This window comes from Drosophila sulfurigaster, chromosome 4 (assembly GCF_023558435.1).
Source record: "Drosophila sulfurigaster albostrigata strain 15112-1811.04 chromosome 4, ASM2355843v2, whole genome shotgun sequence".
NCBI classification, from domain to species: domain Eukaryota; kingdom Metazoa; phylum Arthropoda; class Insecta; order Diptera; family Drosophilidae; genus Drosophila; species Drosophila sulfurigaster.
The window spans coordinates 2,274,385-2,291,184 of record NC_084884.1 but is presented as its reverse complement, the minus strand read 5'-3'; the positions used below and the strand labels follow the sequence as shown (position 1 = coordinate 2,291,184).

Here is a 16,800-nt window from a genome sequence, read left to right as displayed (position 1 = left end):
GAAACTTGCAAGCTTGGACCTTTAGTTTTACTTCGTGATTCATCCTGTAAATTTTCAGAAAATGTCTTATTTGCTTTGTATTCATGTTTTTTTGTCAAGATCAGTTATCATATTGACATGGTGTAAATTGAATTGGTTTAATGCATCATTATCCATAGAACTTTTGTCTTGCGGTTTGCTATGACAGGCAGTGCTCCCTGTACCTGTTGGGCTCAATACATTCCCTATTGGATTTTGCAATTCATGTAGTCCTAATAGCTTTTCAAGCTCTTTAGGACAACATGCGTTAGGTAAATCTTGTTTATTAGCTAAAATAAGTACAGGGACACCCTAAAAGACATAGATATAAATATGATATTATAAAATGTAAGAAAGCTACAGCCGAGTGTGCTCGACTGTGAAATAGATACCTGCTACCCATTTGAAACTGTGCGGTATTATTCTTAATATATGTATATCAAATGTACCGCAAAAATATACAAAATGCTAAAATTGGAATATTGATATCGTACTATATTGAAAATATACCAGAATGCGAAAGCAATTAAGCCCCTTAGTAACTAAGCGTTTTTCTCATAGAAAATAATTTCTTAAGTAACTCCTACATTTTATATCTGATCGCAAGCAAATTCAGAAATTTCATGAATCATAAAGAATATAGTTATTATTGTTTGAACCAAATTTTCGCGACTCTAGATTAAAAATTAGGCCTGTTATTCCAGGGGCGAAAGTGGGGGTGAAAAATTAAAAAAAACATAATTTGCGTGCATAATACCTCCATCTTTTATAGTCTCTGAGATCTAGGTGTTCATACGGACGGATGGACGGACATGGCGGTTGACCATGATCAAGAATATATACACTTTATAGAATCAGACATTCATTTCCTGGAGGCACAAAGTTATAATACCCTTCTACCCTATGGGTAGCGGGTATAAAAATGCTGAAACAATTTTAAAAACACAAGAGTTTAACTCTTGCGGGACAGCACACCTGATTATCTGGACATTTCGCTGTTCGCATTAATTCCATTTTGGCTTCTTCCATGCGTTCAGTGTCTACAGAATCTACAACGAATAAAATTCCATCTGTACATCTGAAAATAAGAAAATTTTTGAAACACGATAATATATGAAACCTTTGTCCGAATAGTAGCAAATCGTAAAAAAACTAAAAAGGTAATCTCGCTCGCTTCTCGATCAATTAATGTGTATATAAACTTGTATATGCATGAACATAATTTAAAGACTTAATTTTATGTCCGTATTATTTACATTCATTCATTACATCCTTTCATTTATATAAATATGTCTTTTTACCTATGTAGGTAGATATGAGAGTATGAACTTACCGAGTGTAACTTCGCCACAACGGCCGAAGTTTTTCTTGTCCTCCTACGTCCCAGACAAGAAAATGAACACCCTTTGCCTTTCCTATCGTCCCTTGTACCTACAAAATCCAAAGACAAAATTTATATTATTGCAATTTACATTTAATACTAATGTTGTACCTTTTCGCAGTTAAATCCAATTGTTGGAACTGTGTTTAAATACTGATCAAACTTAAGTCTATAAAGCGCTGTTGTTTTTCCAGCAGAATCCAAGCCTAGCATAACTACATGAAGAGTTCCCTATAATTAAGGGTAGCACATAATTATTACATTTAAGCATATTGACCTTTAAATAAAGTCACCTGTGATGGTAAGGACTCCAATAGATTTCCATTTTTGTCATTGTAGCCCCATTTTATATTTGTGACGTTTTATATTTAGTTTTGTTTTTCTTACATTTTAGTTTTCTATAATTGCATTTAGGGATGCTCATACAATATCGATATTCTTGACAAATCGATAACAAACTTGATATTTTCAGTGTCTCCGATAATAAAAATTATAATTATCGACTTAAAAGTATATGATGACTTCAATGACTTTTTAAATTTGTGATTTGAATTATTTAACTGTTCTAGTTGTAACTGATTCTAGAAACATTTTTTAATTTTTCCTCGGAATTAATGGATATATCTATCTGTTTTGGTAATTTGTTTAATTAGTAAAACATTTGTGTATCTAGGTATGAAAATTTGTAGGTATGCATGCCTTTTTTTTATTTATTTTATTTCGGTTTTAATTTTTTAATAAAACTATATTTTAAATAAGACTATGAACTGTTCGTTATAGAGAGAGATTTGCGTTTCCGTTAAAACATTTATACATACATATGTATGTATGTACATATAAATTTACGTTATACAAAACACAAACGATACAAATAGGTATCTGCACATGTGTATATATGTATGTATGCATCCATTCTATAATGTGGTTGTGCGGCTTGTTTTATAGTAAATAAATAGAATGTGGACAGTGTGGATGCTGTGTCCCATGTGCACTCGCATACTATAATTCAAACGAGACCCACACACACATATATACATTTGTATATATATCTACATATATACATATTTATGTATATGGATTTCAACCACATATGTATGTATATATTTCTTTCCTTCGAGGTCATTTTTCTAGCTCAGTTGGCATTTAATTTTTTGTTATCTTTCACAAGTAGAGTCCGTTATTCTAAGATTGATCGTACAGCTTTCTTCGGTTGTAATTATTAAAAATTCGATAAAGTTGGTGAGTGTTAAGATTGTTATAAGTTTCTACAAAATAATTCAAAAATTGGGAAAAAATAATGTACATAATAAAAGTATTTTTATATACACATACATATGTACATATATATCTACCTTTAACTATAAATTATATAATGTGTTTGTATTCAAACCCAATGAACAGCTTAAAAATATGTATGTACATATGATATTCTACTATGAATTTTGAGGACATACTAACGTGTACATATACATATGTATATGTACATACACAATATAATTGCTTCTACATTACACTGTATATTCAAAATAAGTGTAAAATGTAGTTCACTGAACGAAGTTTTTGTCTTCAATATACACATAAATGCATAATTTTAGAAGCATGTTATCCCTCCAGCAAAAATATTGTTGTAACTGTCATATACACATATGTACATGCTGATATACATATATACTTACGTACACTTGTAGGTGTGCATCCGTTTAAAATAAAAATAAACCAAAACTATTTATTTTAATTGCTTATAGAAGATAACCTCATTATGCTTTGTGTAATTATCGAGTGTAATTACTTCTTCAGCTTACAGTCGATAAACGGTATTATGTCTTTATAAGCGTAATGTGTAGACTTATGCAAATGCATATAAGCATATGTACATATGTACATATGTATGTACATAAATTAGATAATGCAAAATTTGTAATACCCTGGCCCTCGCTTAACACTGGGGTTACGTTCGTAGAAATCTTCGTGTTAAGCGAAACATGGATTCAGTACAAAATAAGGGGTTACCTTTCGCAAAATTCAAAATTGGCAGCAAAAAAATTGTTTTATTGTTCAAATTTGTTCAAAATTAACCAAAAGTTATTATGCATATGCCTTTAATAAATGCATAACATTAGTATTTTCAAAACTAAAAGCTGGCATTTAGTTGAAAAAGTTGCTTATAATAATTTAACAGGTTAATCTTTATAGAAACTTAAAAATGGTAAAAAGTAAGGAGATCATATGTTTCAATTCATATCAAATTTGAAATGCATTTGGTGGCATTTATAGCTTAAGCCAGTTTGCTTCAAAATGTTTTCTCATTTTGGTGGCTCCTTATCAAAAAATCGTGTAAGAACGAGGTTTTTAGCGTGTTAAAAGGGGATGGGAACAAATTTGTAACCGTGTAAGACCGAGTTCGTGCTAAAAGAGTCCGAGTTAAGCGAGGGCCAGGTGTATTAAGATTAGCCTATTGCGCGAATTGTTTCATGGTCTTGACGTTTATAGGTCACATATTTAGAACTGAGATAATTTGATTTAGCCTGTATTTCTGTTTCTTCAATAGTATTAATTAATATGTTTTTTTAGCCTGTGGAGCATTCTGAATACAATTAATTATGGATTCCGAAATTATGGTAAGAATTCAAGACCAGGACATTAGTATGACATTTATGCAAAAATAACATTGCATTACTGGCTTGCGCAGTAAATTATTTATATAAACAGGCTATTTAACAATACATTGAAGGGTTTTAATATTTAGCAAACATAGTACTTACGAATATTTAAAGGAAAATACAATTGTAGTAATATAATAAGATTGTAAGAATTGTAATTTCATATATAAATATATAAATAATTAATGAACGGAGTGTTTGCTTGATAGCAACAAAAGTAAAAACTCTCGGTTCTTGTAAGTTCTTCGATCTCAAGGATAATGATAACATAAGTACTAATTAATTTAATAACATATATTCAAATTTGAATAACTTACATTTTTCTCTTACTTTACCTAAGCAGTAGAAATAATATTTACAGTGGTACACACTTTGTACTGTGAAAGTTATGATATCAAATCAATGAAGAACGCAGTGTGTGGCGTAGAGTATTTTCGACACACTAACACTAACTCAAAAACATTATTTTATTTTAAAAGTACATCCAGCAACAGAACAAAAATCTTGTATTGCTTAAATTATTTAATGATATTATGACTTACAATTTTTAATTGAATTAGTAATGGGAAAATTAAACGAGATAAGAAAGCTACAGTTGAGTGTGCTCGATACCCGCTAACCATTTTCAATAAAATATACCCAATTAATATACCGAAGTAAAACTTAACAATCTTTGACATGTGAGTTACCCGGTATCCTTTCTGATATACAGGAAAATCTTAAATTGTACCATATATTTGAAATAACGATGCAATTAAAATTAATTCAGATTGTCAACCAATCAAAAAATTTAGTGTGTGTTGTACCTTTTCGCAGTTAAATCCAATTGTTTGAACTGCGTTTAAATAGGTTGTCTGCTTGGACATAACCACAGCCACCACGAATCCTAGTCCAATTACTGATCCGGAGCAAGTTTTGTTGGCACTCGATCTCCATAGCTCCAGCATTTTAACATGCACTACCATTTTAAACTCCTCAATTATTCAATTGTTGGTGACCTGTTTCGGCGAACATCCAGACATAGCAACGTGCAGGCCACTTGACAACTTGTATATACGTGCCTATGAGTTGACTTATGAATAACGATAGCGCCCTTTGCTAATATTATGTCGATATATAGTTTTAATCCTATTCGACAAGTTCGCATCTATAAACATACGGTCTATATGCATATATAAATCGCATTTCTTCTGATTGTTACTTTTGGCATTGTATATGGTAAAGGTAGCGGCTATAAATATTAATAAAATATGGATAACGAAAAAAAAATGAGTGAAATGGAAATAATAGTTTAAGTATAATATAACAAACAAACGTAAAACAAATGTCACAACATATTAAAAAATAGCAACTGGATAGAATATTCGCTTCTACTGGTATATGTTCAATCGCTTAATGATTGCTTCGATACATAAGCACAATTTAAGACTATACTTAATTATTCAATTCTTATTTTTTTTTGTTAAGACCGAAATTCATGAAACTGAAATTTCAAACTCAAATGAAAATGTCCCATCCACGGCTGATATAACGAGCAAGGATGAAGAAGGTGCTGAAATTAAAAAGGATATCCAGGATACCGCTACTGCTACTGACCAATCATCAATAAGTAAAGATAATTTCGCAGATGACAAGGAAAATGAAACTCCTGAAAAAATCAATATAATTTGTACTGACAAGAAAAACGAAAAGAGACATGTCGAAACTGAAGCGGACGCCATAAGTGCTGTCATTGTCGACGATATTAAAATGTCGAAAGTTCAGAAGAGAAGAAAATCGATACGGTACTGTCAATTGAAGTAACCGAGAGTCGCGAAGTTTCAGACGAAAACGAACAAAAAAAAATACTGAAAGTTTAGTTAAGGCAGATATCGTTGATAGTCCAGTTACATCCAACAATGAACAGATTGAACCAAAATGCGCTACAACTGAAATATCTACACAAGATATAGAGGAAGACGTAGAGGAAGAAGACTCGGAAGATAGTGAAACTTCTTCTGAAGATGAAATGCCAGTAGCAGACACCAATAAAAACAGAAAAAGTATACAAAATATATTTCCTATTGAAAATACTGCATGAAAATGTTAATGGAATTTGGTTTAGTGTTTCTATATTTTCATAAAAAGTTACTGTTAAGCTTGACAGACGGACTATATGTTTTAACTCTATAAAAATCTCAGAATGACTGCATTATCATTGAAAATTATTTTATGGAAAATGTACATATGTAAGTCGTTTAAATCTTTTATTAGGTGGAGGATTCTAATATTTCAAAGCCTTCAGACTCTGGAAATGTTGTGCAGAACGAGGAAGCTAAAGAGGAGGTAAAAAATGTCAACACAAACGTAAGTACTATTTATATTACTTTGATAACGATTTCACAGCACCTCAAGCTTTAAAATCCTTCGATTAATATTTTCATTTTTAAAGGATATTAGCAACCAGATTGAGAACATTATATCTGATATTGATATAAATATAAAGGCACAAGAAAAAATCGCACACCTTAAGGAGCAAGAGCTTGAACTAATTGAGAAACAAAAGCAATTAACTAACCAAATTCATCAACAGCAGTTATTAGCACAAAAACTAATTGCACAAAATCAAATTAAAGAGAATGAACTCAAACGCTCACAAGAGATTCAACAACAAAAAGTGCAAAACGAAAACCTCAACCAATATAGGGATGAATCAGTGTTAGAAACATATGCAAATAATTATAATCAAATACAGGATGACATCTACAAGACAAAAGTAAGTACGGAATATTATTATAACTATGATCAATTTTAAATTATCAAAATTAAGTATTTGTTTTAAAAGCTGGTGTGATCCGTTATGCTTCTTGAACAAGGATAAAATTGAATATATGATTTATATCAATTACCCTTACTAATTTGATTTTTTGCTCTGTACTTATTGATATATAAATAATATATACATTTTATGTTTAAGTTTGTATTCAATTATACTGATACATGTATACGTTCTTCATCATTTACCAAAATAATTTCCTTTCACAAATTGATGCGTATATAGATATATATGTATATCTATATATATATATATATATGTATATAGATATATATGGATATAGATATACTACTTTCACTCATATTTTCAGTTATATGAAACTCTCTTGTTCTGTGCTTTGCTCCGTTCTCTGTGAATACCACTATAATTAGCATTGAAAAGAGAGCTCTCTCGAATATAAATTTGTACACATGTGTGAATGCTGTATTTATAGAGAAACTCATGCAATATTTATGTGAGCATGTTAATGAATTCGTATCTGTCTTAAGCAATAGACTTTACGATTTCTGTAAAATAGTTCAAAATCTATATGTTTGTATAATAAAGTAGTTAGTTTAAATTAATATGCAAGAGACTTGCACAATAGAAAGAAAACGAGGCTTTCGCCCTACCGATCGTTACGATGAACGTAAAAAGAAAATTTTACTTGAATTGAGTTCAAAAATATGGCAAAGCAGAAATGTACGTATGTACTTAGCTTCCGAATAAGTATCAAATTATTTTGTGTATAAATTAAAATAGGAATCTTCAAATCTATCAAGGACAGTTGATTTGCGCAAAATATTTACTCCAGCTACAGATGCTCCTCAAATATTACCCAAGAATCGTAAGTAATGCTCCCCATTGTGTAAAAGGTGATACGTAAAATAATTATTTCAAATCTTTCGGTGACCGCCCAATATCAAAATGCCTACACATTGCTTTGCGTGCATGTCCATGTGTTATTATTATCACCCTGATTTTTCTGCTTACTGATAACAATTAATAATTTTTTGTATTAAGTTAAGATTGCTGAATTTCAATTACGTATCGCCTTTTTCTTAAATATATATTACTTGGCAATATAATAAAATTGACATAAACTTCGTTAAACACTATATAGGAAAGCTATATGCCTCATCAGCATTTTATTCTCCAACATTGCATCCTACTGTGGAGGACCAGGTTGAGCTTGCCCGCCGAATCTCACATTCATTGAGTGATATAAGCAATCAAAAGTCTAAAGGACAATCAATGTTTGTCAATCGAAAAAACGTTCAGTCAAATGGGTTCACGAAGGTTCCTTCCAAGGTAACAGATTTCTCGATTTCCATTAATAAGGAAATTATCTACATTTTTGTTGTGTTAAATAATATTCATACGGACCTGCAATGACTTTTCGATACTTGCTAATGTTTTATATGCAAATTGAATTAGTAAAAAACTTTGAACAGCCTACCCAAGAATATTCTTACATAGACTTTATTTATACTAGTCAGATTGATCCAGAGATTTATTTGCGTTCCTTAAATATAAAACATAATAATTACGATCAATAAAGGGTTCTAGAGAAATCCAAACTGAGCAAATTAAAGCCGATAACCAACACAAAGCCGAGATGACTTAAAATCTTCAATACTTTATATTGATTCTAGTTTGGTAATAATTAACTAATTATAATTATTATTACTTTTACCGAAATCTATTAAAACAAGGAACACCCGTAAATAAAAAGAATAACGAAATAAAACACACATATGAATGAACAATGTGCATACTACATATGGCTTCATATACTATAAAAGTAACTAGTGGATCCGATGCGTTTCTAAAATTCAAACTAACGAAAGATATAAATTTCCAGCAGTCTCGCAAAACGCATAATCGATTTTAAATAATTTATTTGATTTGAATACAAACACAAATCACACATAAAATCAATCAAAAATGTACAAAAAGCTGATAGAGCTTGACAAATATTAAACTTTAGTTAAAGAGCAAACTAATTAATTTTTCATTATTTAAACAACGAGCGCTTTTTATAAAAGTGTTTATTATATTCCAATTTATAAAATATAACGCTTATGGCTGGATATTGCACTAAAAGCAAAGGCAAATATTTATTATTTATTTATATTTTTCTTGCCTCAAAAACTTCGAACATTGACGATAAATATTGCGAGACTAACAAATCTCCCTAAGGCGATTTGTCTAAAGATTTCTGTGGCATTCCCAGAATCCGTTAATTAAGCGGGTATGATTGAGTAATCAATGTAGCTCCCGCTGCAGTTTTTCAGTCTCCCAATAGATTTAATCGAGAATTGAATTCGCATATGCAAGTCAACACAATTAATATTATCATATAACAGAACTTTTTATACGATAGCTGATGTGATATGAACAAGAGCTAGGTGCACACAGATAAAGTTTGTGTTCAATTTTTGCCACGCCCACGTCCGCCCCGAGAATCCAAAATAAAAAGCAAGCCATTTTTGAGGCTTCTTTCGTCGCGACAAATTAAAATTGACGCACACGAGCTGCTAGTCTGCGCGGTAAATGCGCGTTGCAAAACTTCACATGCATACACATATAAGCGAGCATGTATATACGTAGACGCATGCATACAAACGAAAGCACAGAAAGCTCAAAGTTGCGATAGTGCTTCAAGAGATGAAGTATCTATGTATTATATGAGTAGTGCTAGTACTATATCAATATACCAAATATAGCCGGTATAATTAAGTATTTTTGTGGTATATTAATGTAAGTAAGTAAGAAAGCTTCAATCGAGTGTAGTTGGCCTTGATGTAATGAAATACCATTAATTTAACTGTATACCGCAGAGTTCAAAATATTATTCTTCCATAATTAGCTATAAAACTGGAAAAATTTCAGTAAACTTTACGACTGTTGTTATAATTTTTTGATCTGCGAGCAACAATCACAAATGATGCCTTATAATCATAACTTAAAAATAACTGTTAACCGCTTTTTTCCTTACGCTCTGTTCGCGAGAACAACCGAAACAAGTAAGAAAGCTACAATCGAGTGTGCTCGACTGTGAGATACCCGCTACCCATTTTGAATAAAAGCAAAATATTGCGAAAGAAAACTACAAAATACTAAAAATATACCAAATGGTATTTTTGGTATATCGATATAGTACCACATTCAAAATATACCATAGACGATACAATATACAAGATTGTCAGCCAAAGCAACTAAGACCCTAGTAAGTAGGCGTTTTTCTCATACAAAAGTAATTCTTTAATAACTTCCACAATTTTTATCTGATCGCATTCAAATTTTCAGGAATCATAATTACTATTGTTTTTGTGGTATATACCGAAAGCTCTAGCTTTAAAATTACGCTTGTTATTCGATTTTTGTCGATTTGCGGGGGCGGAGAGGTCGTGGCAAAAATTTAAAACAAACTTGATCTGCGTGCAAACATAACAAATGCTGTCGAAAAAATAAAGCTCTATCTCTAATAGTCTGTGAGATCCAGTGTTTCATACGGTCGGACGGGCAGACAGACCGACGGACATGGCTAGATCGTCTCGGCTGTTGACGCTGATCAAGAATATATATACCTTATAGGGTCGGAGATGCCTCCTTCTACCTGTTACATACATTTCCTGCCGGCACAAAGTTATAATACCCTTCTGCTTTATGGGTAGCGGGTATAAAAAGCATGCCGTTTCGGTTTCTCTCTGAGCTTTGACTTTGTTTCTTTTGTTTTGGTTTTCAGAGAGACTCATTAACAGACCGATTGACTGAAAAAGTCACCGAAAAAAGTCTTCAATAATTTGTCTTCGTTATAATTTCTCAAATCTAAGTGCGGAGAAATTAACCCCATGTCCCCATAACCCCAACTTTTCGCTTTAATCAAGAATATATGTATATTTTATATAAAACAAGTAAGAAAGCTACAGTCGAGTGTACTCGACTGTGAGATACCCACTACCCATTTTGAATAAAAACAATATATTTTGCGGTATTCTCAAATTATACCAAATATACTGCATAAATACTACAAATATACCAAATGGTATATGTGGTATATCGATATAGTACCGCATTCAAAACATACCATAGACGGCACAATATACCAGATTGTCAGCCAAAGCAACTAAGACCACTAATAAGTAGGCGTTTTTGCCTATACATAAGTATTTATTTAATGACTTCGACAATTTTAATCTGATCGCAACCAAATTTTTAAGAATCACAATTACTGTAGTTATTATTGTGATTATCAAAATTCTAGCTCTAAAATTACAATTAAAATTGTTATACGATTTTTGTCGATTTGCGGGGCGGAAGTGGGCGTGGAAAACATTTGAAAAAGAAAACTTGCCGGATTACTGAGAAATACATACATTACTATCAGGGCCTTTTGATGCTTAAATTTGTTGGTATTAATACGCTGTATTTTTTTCGTCGCAATAATATCCGGTTGAATTGTGAAAAATTTCGTCGGTATAAGCAAGCGGTTTGTTGCTAAAAGCGGAAACGTACTATGTGGAGGTCCTTACATATAAGTTTGTATGGGGACCAACCAGCGAGTTTTCGTCGCAATAACCGGACGGAAACTATAAGCGGAGTCGGTATAACTAGATTCTACTGTATATAGATTTAAAATCGACATTTTTATCACTATATATATAGATTTATTAACTACATCACAATTTCAACATAAATACTTTATGCTTGCAGCTTCCACAATTAGCACACAAAACTGTTGGTTTGGGGTTAATTAGTTTTTAACATTAATGTTTAATATTTCACCACTTCCTAAAAGCATGTGACCAGTGCCTTTAATACTTAAATCAGCAAATACTAATGCTACTGTCTCTTTTAAGTATGAATATTTATATTGTTATCAATTTTTATTCGAAATAAAATAAAATGCAAGACGGCACAGACATATGTACATACATATTAAATCGCCAATCTAACTTAGACGAGGTTGATATTTCGAAAATATAAATACCTACTATTGTTTATTGTTATATTATAGTATTTCAATTTACAATTCATTAAAATTAATTTATAATAATATTAAAACAAAATGTAATATGCCTGTGTTATCTGAATAGGGGAAGGCGACATTGCAATTAAAGAAAATGCTGAAGTAACCACGAGCAAGGAACTAACCCAGTTGGACAAATTACCATTAAAACTTATTATGAATCCGCGTGGTCAAATGCGCGACTATAATTCACTAAAAGATTCTATAAATATTGAAACAGGGCTTTTATCACCTGAAAATTGTGCTGAGCTAATAACCGCGTTACAACTGCATAAAGGTCGAGGTAATCATTTATTCGCTTATGTTATATATATTTGTGTATTTCATGTATAAGAATCAGTAAATATTATTTTTTTGCACATGTATTTGATAAAAAAAATTTATTTGTTATTTTTTCTTTACACTTAATATAAAAAATCGATAACAAAAGTTTTTAATTTTCTTATTTGTTTTCAATACTTCAAACCGCGACTTTGAAAAATAAATGTCGTTCGCGTTATTTGGATTACATTCAAGCAAAAACCTTAGGCGTTATAATTTTTGAAATAAACGAAATTTTAATTTAAAAATTTTTTTCAAATTTATTAAAAGCCTTTTTAGGGTTTGTTTATTGTTTTTTAATGAGTCAAACCAATAAAATTGAATACTGTTTTATACTTTTTATACAGTACAGTAACTACACAGATAATAATATTACATAAAATAATTAACCATTTCTTTTTCAAACATGGACAATCAACAACAAAATTGCTTTGCGCTTGCCTACTACTACTATCGCCTAAAAAGGAGCTGAGCTCTTTGCAAAACGTCGTCGAAAGGCTGATAATTGGGTAGTCGACGAGACTAATGCCGGTACTCACAGTCCATCTGGTATTCCAGATTTTCAACAATACCCTGCAAAACCACCTTTATCACCAAGTATTTTACCAGCATATTCCGATGCTGGTAAGCATCGGGTTCAACTGAATTTACATCAGGATCATCTAATTGAGAAATACTCAAAGCCTGGCGTTACCGTTGTTAAATCGCCTTGGGAAGCTGCTCTTCAAACTGGATCAGCAAGCACAGCATTTCTGCAAGATCCAACATATAGTAACAAACAGACGGCCACTTCTTCATTTGGATCCCCAGTACATTTTAAACAAGATGTAAATGATTGCTCTGAACTGACTCATTCATATTCACGACCACCAACCTTTTCTAATAGCATTTTATCAAATACTATTGTCGAAGAATCGAATAAAAGGTATGTACTTTACCGTTTAAATTAAAGATTTAAAAAATTTAAATAATAACAAGTATATTGTATATTTACAAATATTTACAAGATCAATGATACTCGTCTTCTCAATCAACGCAATTTGCCATGCAATCCTCAAAGAGAACTAGCTTATAAACCAAGTGTGGCTCAAGGCTGGGGAGGTCGCAATGTTGAGTTGCCAAAAGGTAAGTGTTTTTGAAATAAGAAATTATTTTCTACAGAAAGAAAATTTTTTAATTAATATGTTAATATATGTAAATATATATGTATATCGTTTTCAATATTCAACGAATGAATATTCGTTCCTCTGTCATTAAATAATTAATTAAATATTTCAGAATATTTTGATGAAAAAATTGGGTACAATAATAATAGTGACGATCTGACGAACTATCTTAGTGGCAGGAATAATATTTTGGTGCTTAAAATCTAAATCTTAATCATACGAATAGTCAACAACATAATTCAAATAATTTGTACACAAATAATACTACAAATCCCGTTTTTATCGATTCAAATGATGAAGTGCTACAACGACTCTACCAATTGGAGTTATTCCAGAAAAGATTAACTCTTGGATTTGGGCTTGAACTTGAAAATAATAAAATACAATCTAAAATGTTGTCTGGTAGTCAAAAATTAGTCGTCACAACAGACAGTGTCAATAAAAACTCAGGCCAACATAATTTCTCTCAAAATATGAGTACAATTATGTCAAATATTCCAGCAGAGAGTAAAACTGTGAATTAGCAAAAACTATGAAGAAAATAGTGAATTTGCTAATGTACGGGAGTTAATTTGCTCATTTGAGAAACAATCATTACGAGATCATGATGCGAAGAATTTCAAATCAATTATAAATGGCAATTACGAATTAACAGCTAATAAAAACGTATCAGTATTGGAAATGGGCGACACTTCTGTAATCGAAGGCATGTTATTTTTTTATTTTTATTTAGTTACTTTTGATTCAATTTAAATGTATTTGAATTGTTACTACTTAGATAAATAAATAAATCCCTATATGTGTGTGTTTGTAGTTTTTTTCCATTTAGTCCGCTGTCAGTAAATAACCATGAGATTGTACATCTTATTTGTTTACGGAAAACTGGTTTTCACTGTATTTACGTAGGAATTAATGAATATTCTTGAATCAATTTTATAATCAATTTCTCAAATACATACATAGACTAAAGCATTTAATTTATTTCGAATTACTGCAGCTAAATCAAGTAAGAAAGCCGCTGTCGACAAAACAAGAAATATTTGCAGTAATAATAGTAATAAATAACTTTTTTTATCTGTCCGCAACCAAATTTTCAGGAATCATAAAACTGTAGTTATTATTGTATCTTCCAAATATCACAACTTCCACGCTTTTTTTGTCGATTTTCGGGTCGGATATGCGCGTGCTAAAATGAATATGAAAACCAGAAAATTGTCCTACATGTTTATACAGCAAAACTAATGGTTTGAATCCAGAAATGCAGAATTACTATTATGGAGTATTATAAAATTGGGAGGAGATATTAAAAATCTAAAAATATATAAATATATATATATATATATATATATATATTTTTTTGTATATAAATTTTTTTTATATGGCGAAACGACCATATTGACAAATTTAGAAAATTATTAAATTAAACTATAGCTGAGTGTGCTGCGGTAAATAAGTGTTAATGTAAATATAGCAAATATACACTTCATTCATAGTGTCGGATATATTTTTTCTCGCTGTTATATACATTTCCTGCTAATCAAAACTCATTTAGCCATTTATCCTATATGTAGTGGATACAAAACTACATCAATTTAATTGTCGCGTTCAATTTGGTATGATTTTTTCGACATAAAATTAAATATAACGATTTTTTCAGTTTCCAATTTATTTTAATTTTTAGGACTATTTTCGTTTCAATTTACATACTGATACCGGTTATCTAATCCAAATTACGACTATACATACTAACTATTATACCACATTTGTCTTACATCATATATGTACATATCACATATCCATCACATATCAACTTAGATTCAGACTAGAATATAAGCTTAGCAGGCAGATACTGCGTGTGCAGTCTTTTATGTTAAGTCGTCTTTTGCCCTTTTATAAAAATATGGTGAATTTAATTTAAGCAACTGCATCAACCTACTTGATTAATTTGAATATACATGTTTTATGCGAGTACTAGACAATTGTATTATTATGATGATAAGTAATATTTTTAATTATTTACATATTTTCCTTTAGGTCTTTATGTACCTAAGGAGATTTCGCTGACTAGCTACGCACCACCTCCGGTTCAACAAGGTTCATCAATAGCTAATTATGCTAAAGGATGTTCAACTGGAATTGGGGAAACACTCAAAGGGTTTCCAATAAGCAATACAGGATTATATTCACCACAGCCCCTAAACAACAACTTTATGGGCAACAGAGTTACGTGAAGGGGCCCACCAGTTTTAATCCCTCACCAATACCATACGAAAAGTTGTCAAAGTTTGAGGAGACGTCTAATCAAAGATCATCAAACCAAAGCTTTATAAACGTTGATAAACTGAACGGATATAATAACGTACGGAATGTAACACCCGCTCCATTCGGGACAGAGCTTGAGAATCGCAATTATCCTCCACAATCATCGGTTTACAAAAATAAGCGAGTGCACAATACACTAGTAACAAGCTTCCCAAGTCAAAGCTTTAACAACTGTGCACGTGGCTGGAGCGTAAGCTCTGGCGATCAACAAAATTTGGTATTCAGTCCAAAGGTCAAGTTTCCGCAAATAGACTGCCGTATTCTGACTTTTAAACAGTTTAGTAATATTAAAAACCTATACAATTTGTTACACGATTTTGATTTGCGATACGTTAATCTCCTATATTCTATTTTTAAAATGTACTTTTTGAACGTAAACAGGTGCAGATACATGATTGTTTGTTATTGTTTATATGCGTCTTTTAAATAATAATATTTAATTATAAAACTGGCGTTTTATCTAAGAATATGAGTGAATATAAACGGTATACGGATCAAGTTTGTTTCAGATGCCAACACTGCATTTAATTGCAAACATCTAAGACACGAACAATTGTTGTCGTCTTCATTTTCGTTGCGCAAAACATAATTAAGAATGAAAATCCAAATGAAAATTTGTTGTTGGACAAGTTCGGGAAATGTGAAGAACAATGGGATCTCGCAGGAATTTGCGTTCAACCACTGACTTAAGTCCACGTTTGATTGCGCCCGCGTTGCGTCGACAGCAGTTTTGTCGGCCGTTGGTACCCAGCACCATTGAGGGACCCAAAATCTCTGCCACACGGTTACCGACAAATTGGTTGTATCTGCGGTTTGCGCTGCTTATCCAATGCAGCATTGTTTTGTAATCGGATCTGAGAATGGTCTCACTTGTGGCGATGCTGTGCCCTTGCCTGACAGGGTTCATCAAATTCGTACCCAGAACAGATGTTTGTAGCTCCAGACGGAATGGTATGGACTTCGTGCACATTTTATATTTGCTCACGCAAAATGTACAAAATCATTGTCTTTGCCTGCCGCGCCGACAAAGGCAGATTAACTCACATTCACAAATATGTGCAATTGCGTGTCAAGCACCTCTCCTGGTTCAAAGTAGTATCGTG

General features: G+C 31.7%; 2 protein-coding genes across 2 annotated transcripts; one reads left to right on the top strand and one right to left on the bottom strand.

Moving 5' to 3' along the window:
• Positions 1–11: 11 nt before the first annotated feature.
• Positions 12–1,755, bottom strand: LOC133846941 (ADP-ribosylation factor-like protein 4C; the record flags this gene model as incomplete). Its single annotated transcript, XM_062281653.1, has 5 exons — positions 12–330; positions 994–1,096; positions 1,352–1,449; positions 1,511–1,630; positions 1,693–1,755. Coding segments are annotated over 5 exons (633 nt in total), but the record flags the coding sequence as incomplete, so codon positions are not given.
• Positions 1,756–2,475: 720 nt separating this feature from the next.
• LOC133847009 (uncharacterized) lies at positions 2,476–16,145 on the top strand. The gene is given in 11 exon segments (XM_062281709.1): positions 2,476–2,491; positions 2,571–2,638; positions 3,971–4,017; positions 6,313–6,405; positions 6,491–6,814; positions 7,616–7,700; positions 7,977–8,117; positions 8,120–8,164; positions 12,768–13,133; positions 13,215–13,334; positions 15,410–16,145. Coding segments are annotated over 9 exon segments (1,389 nt in total). The 5' UTR covers positions 2,476–2,491; positions 2,571–2,638; positions 3,971–3,999; the 3' UTR covers positions 15,607–16,145.
• Positions 16,146–16,800: the final 655 nt, after the last annotated feature.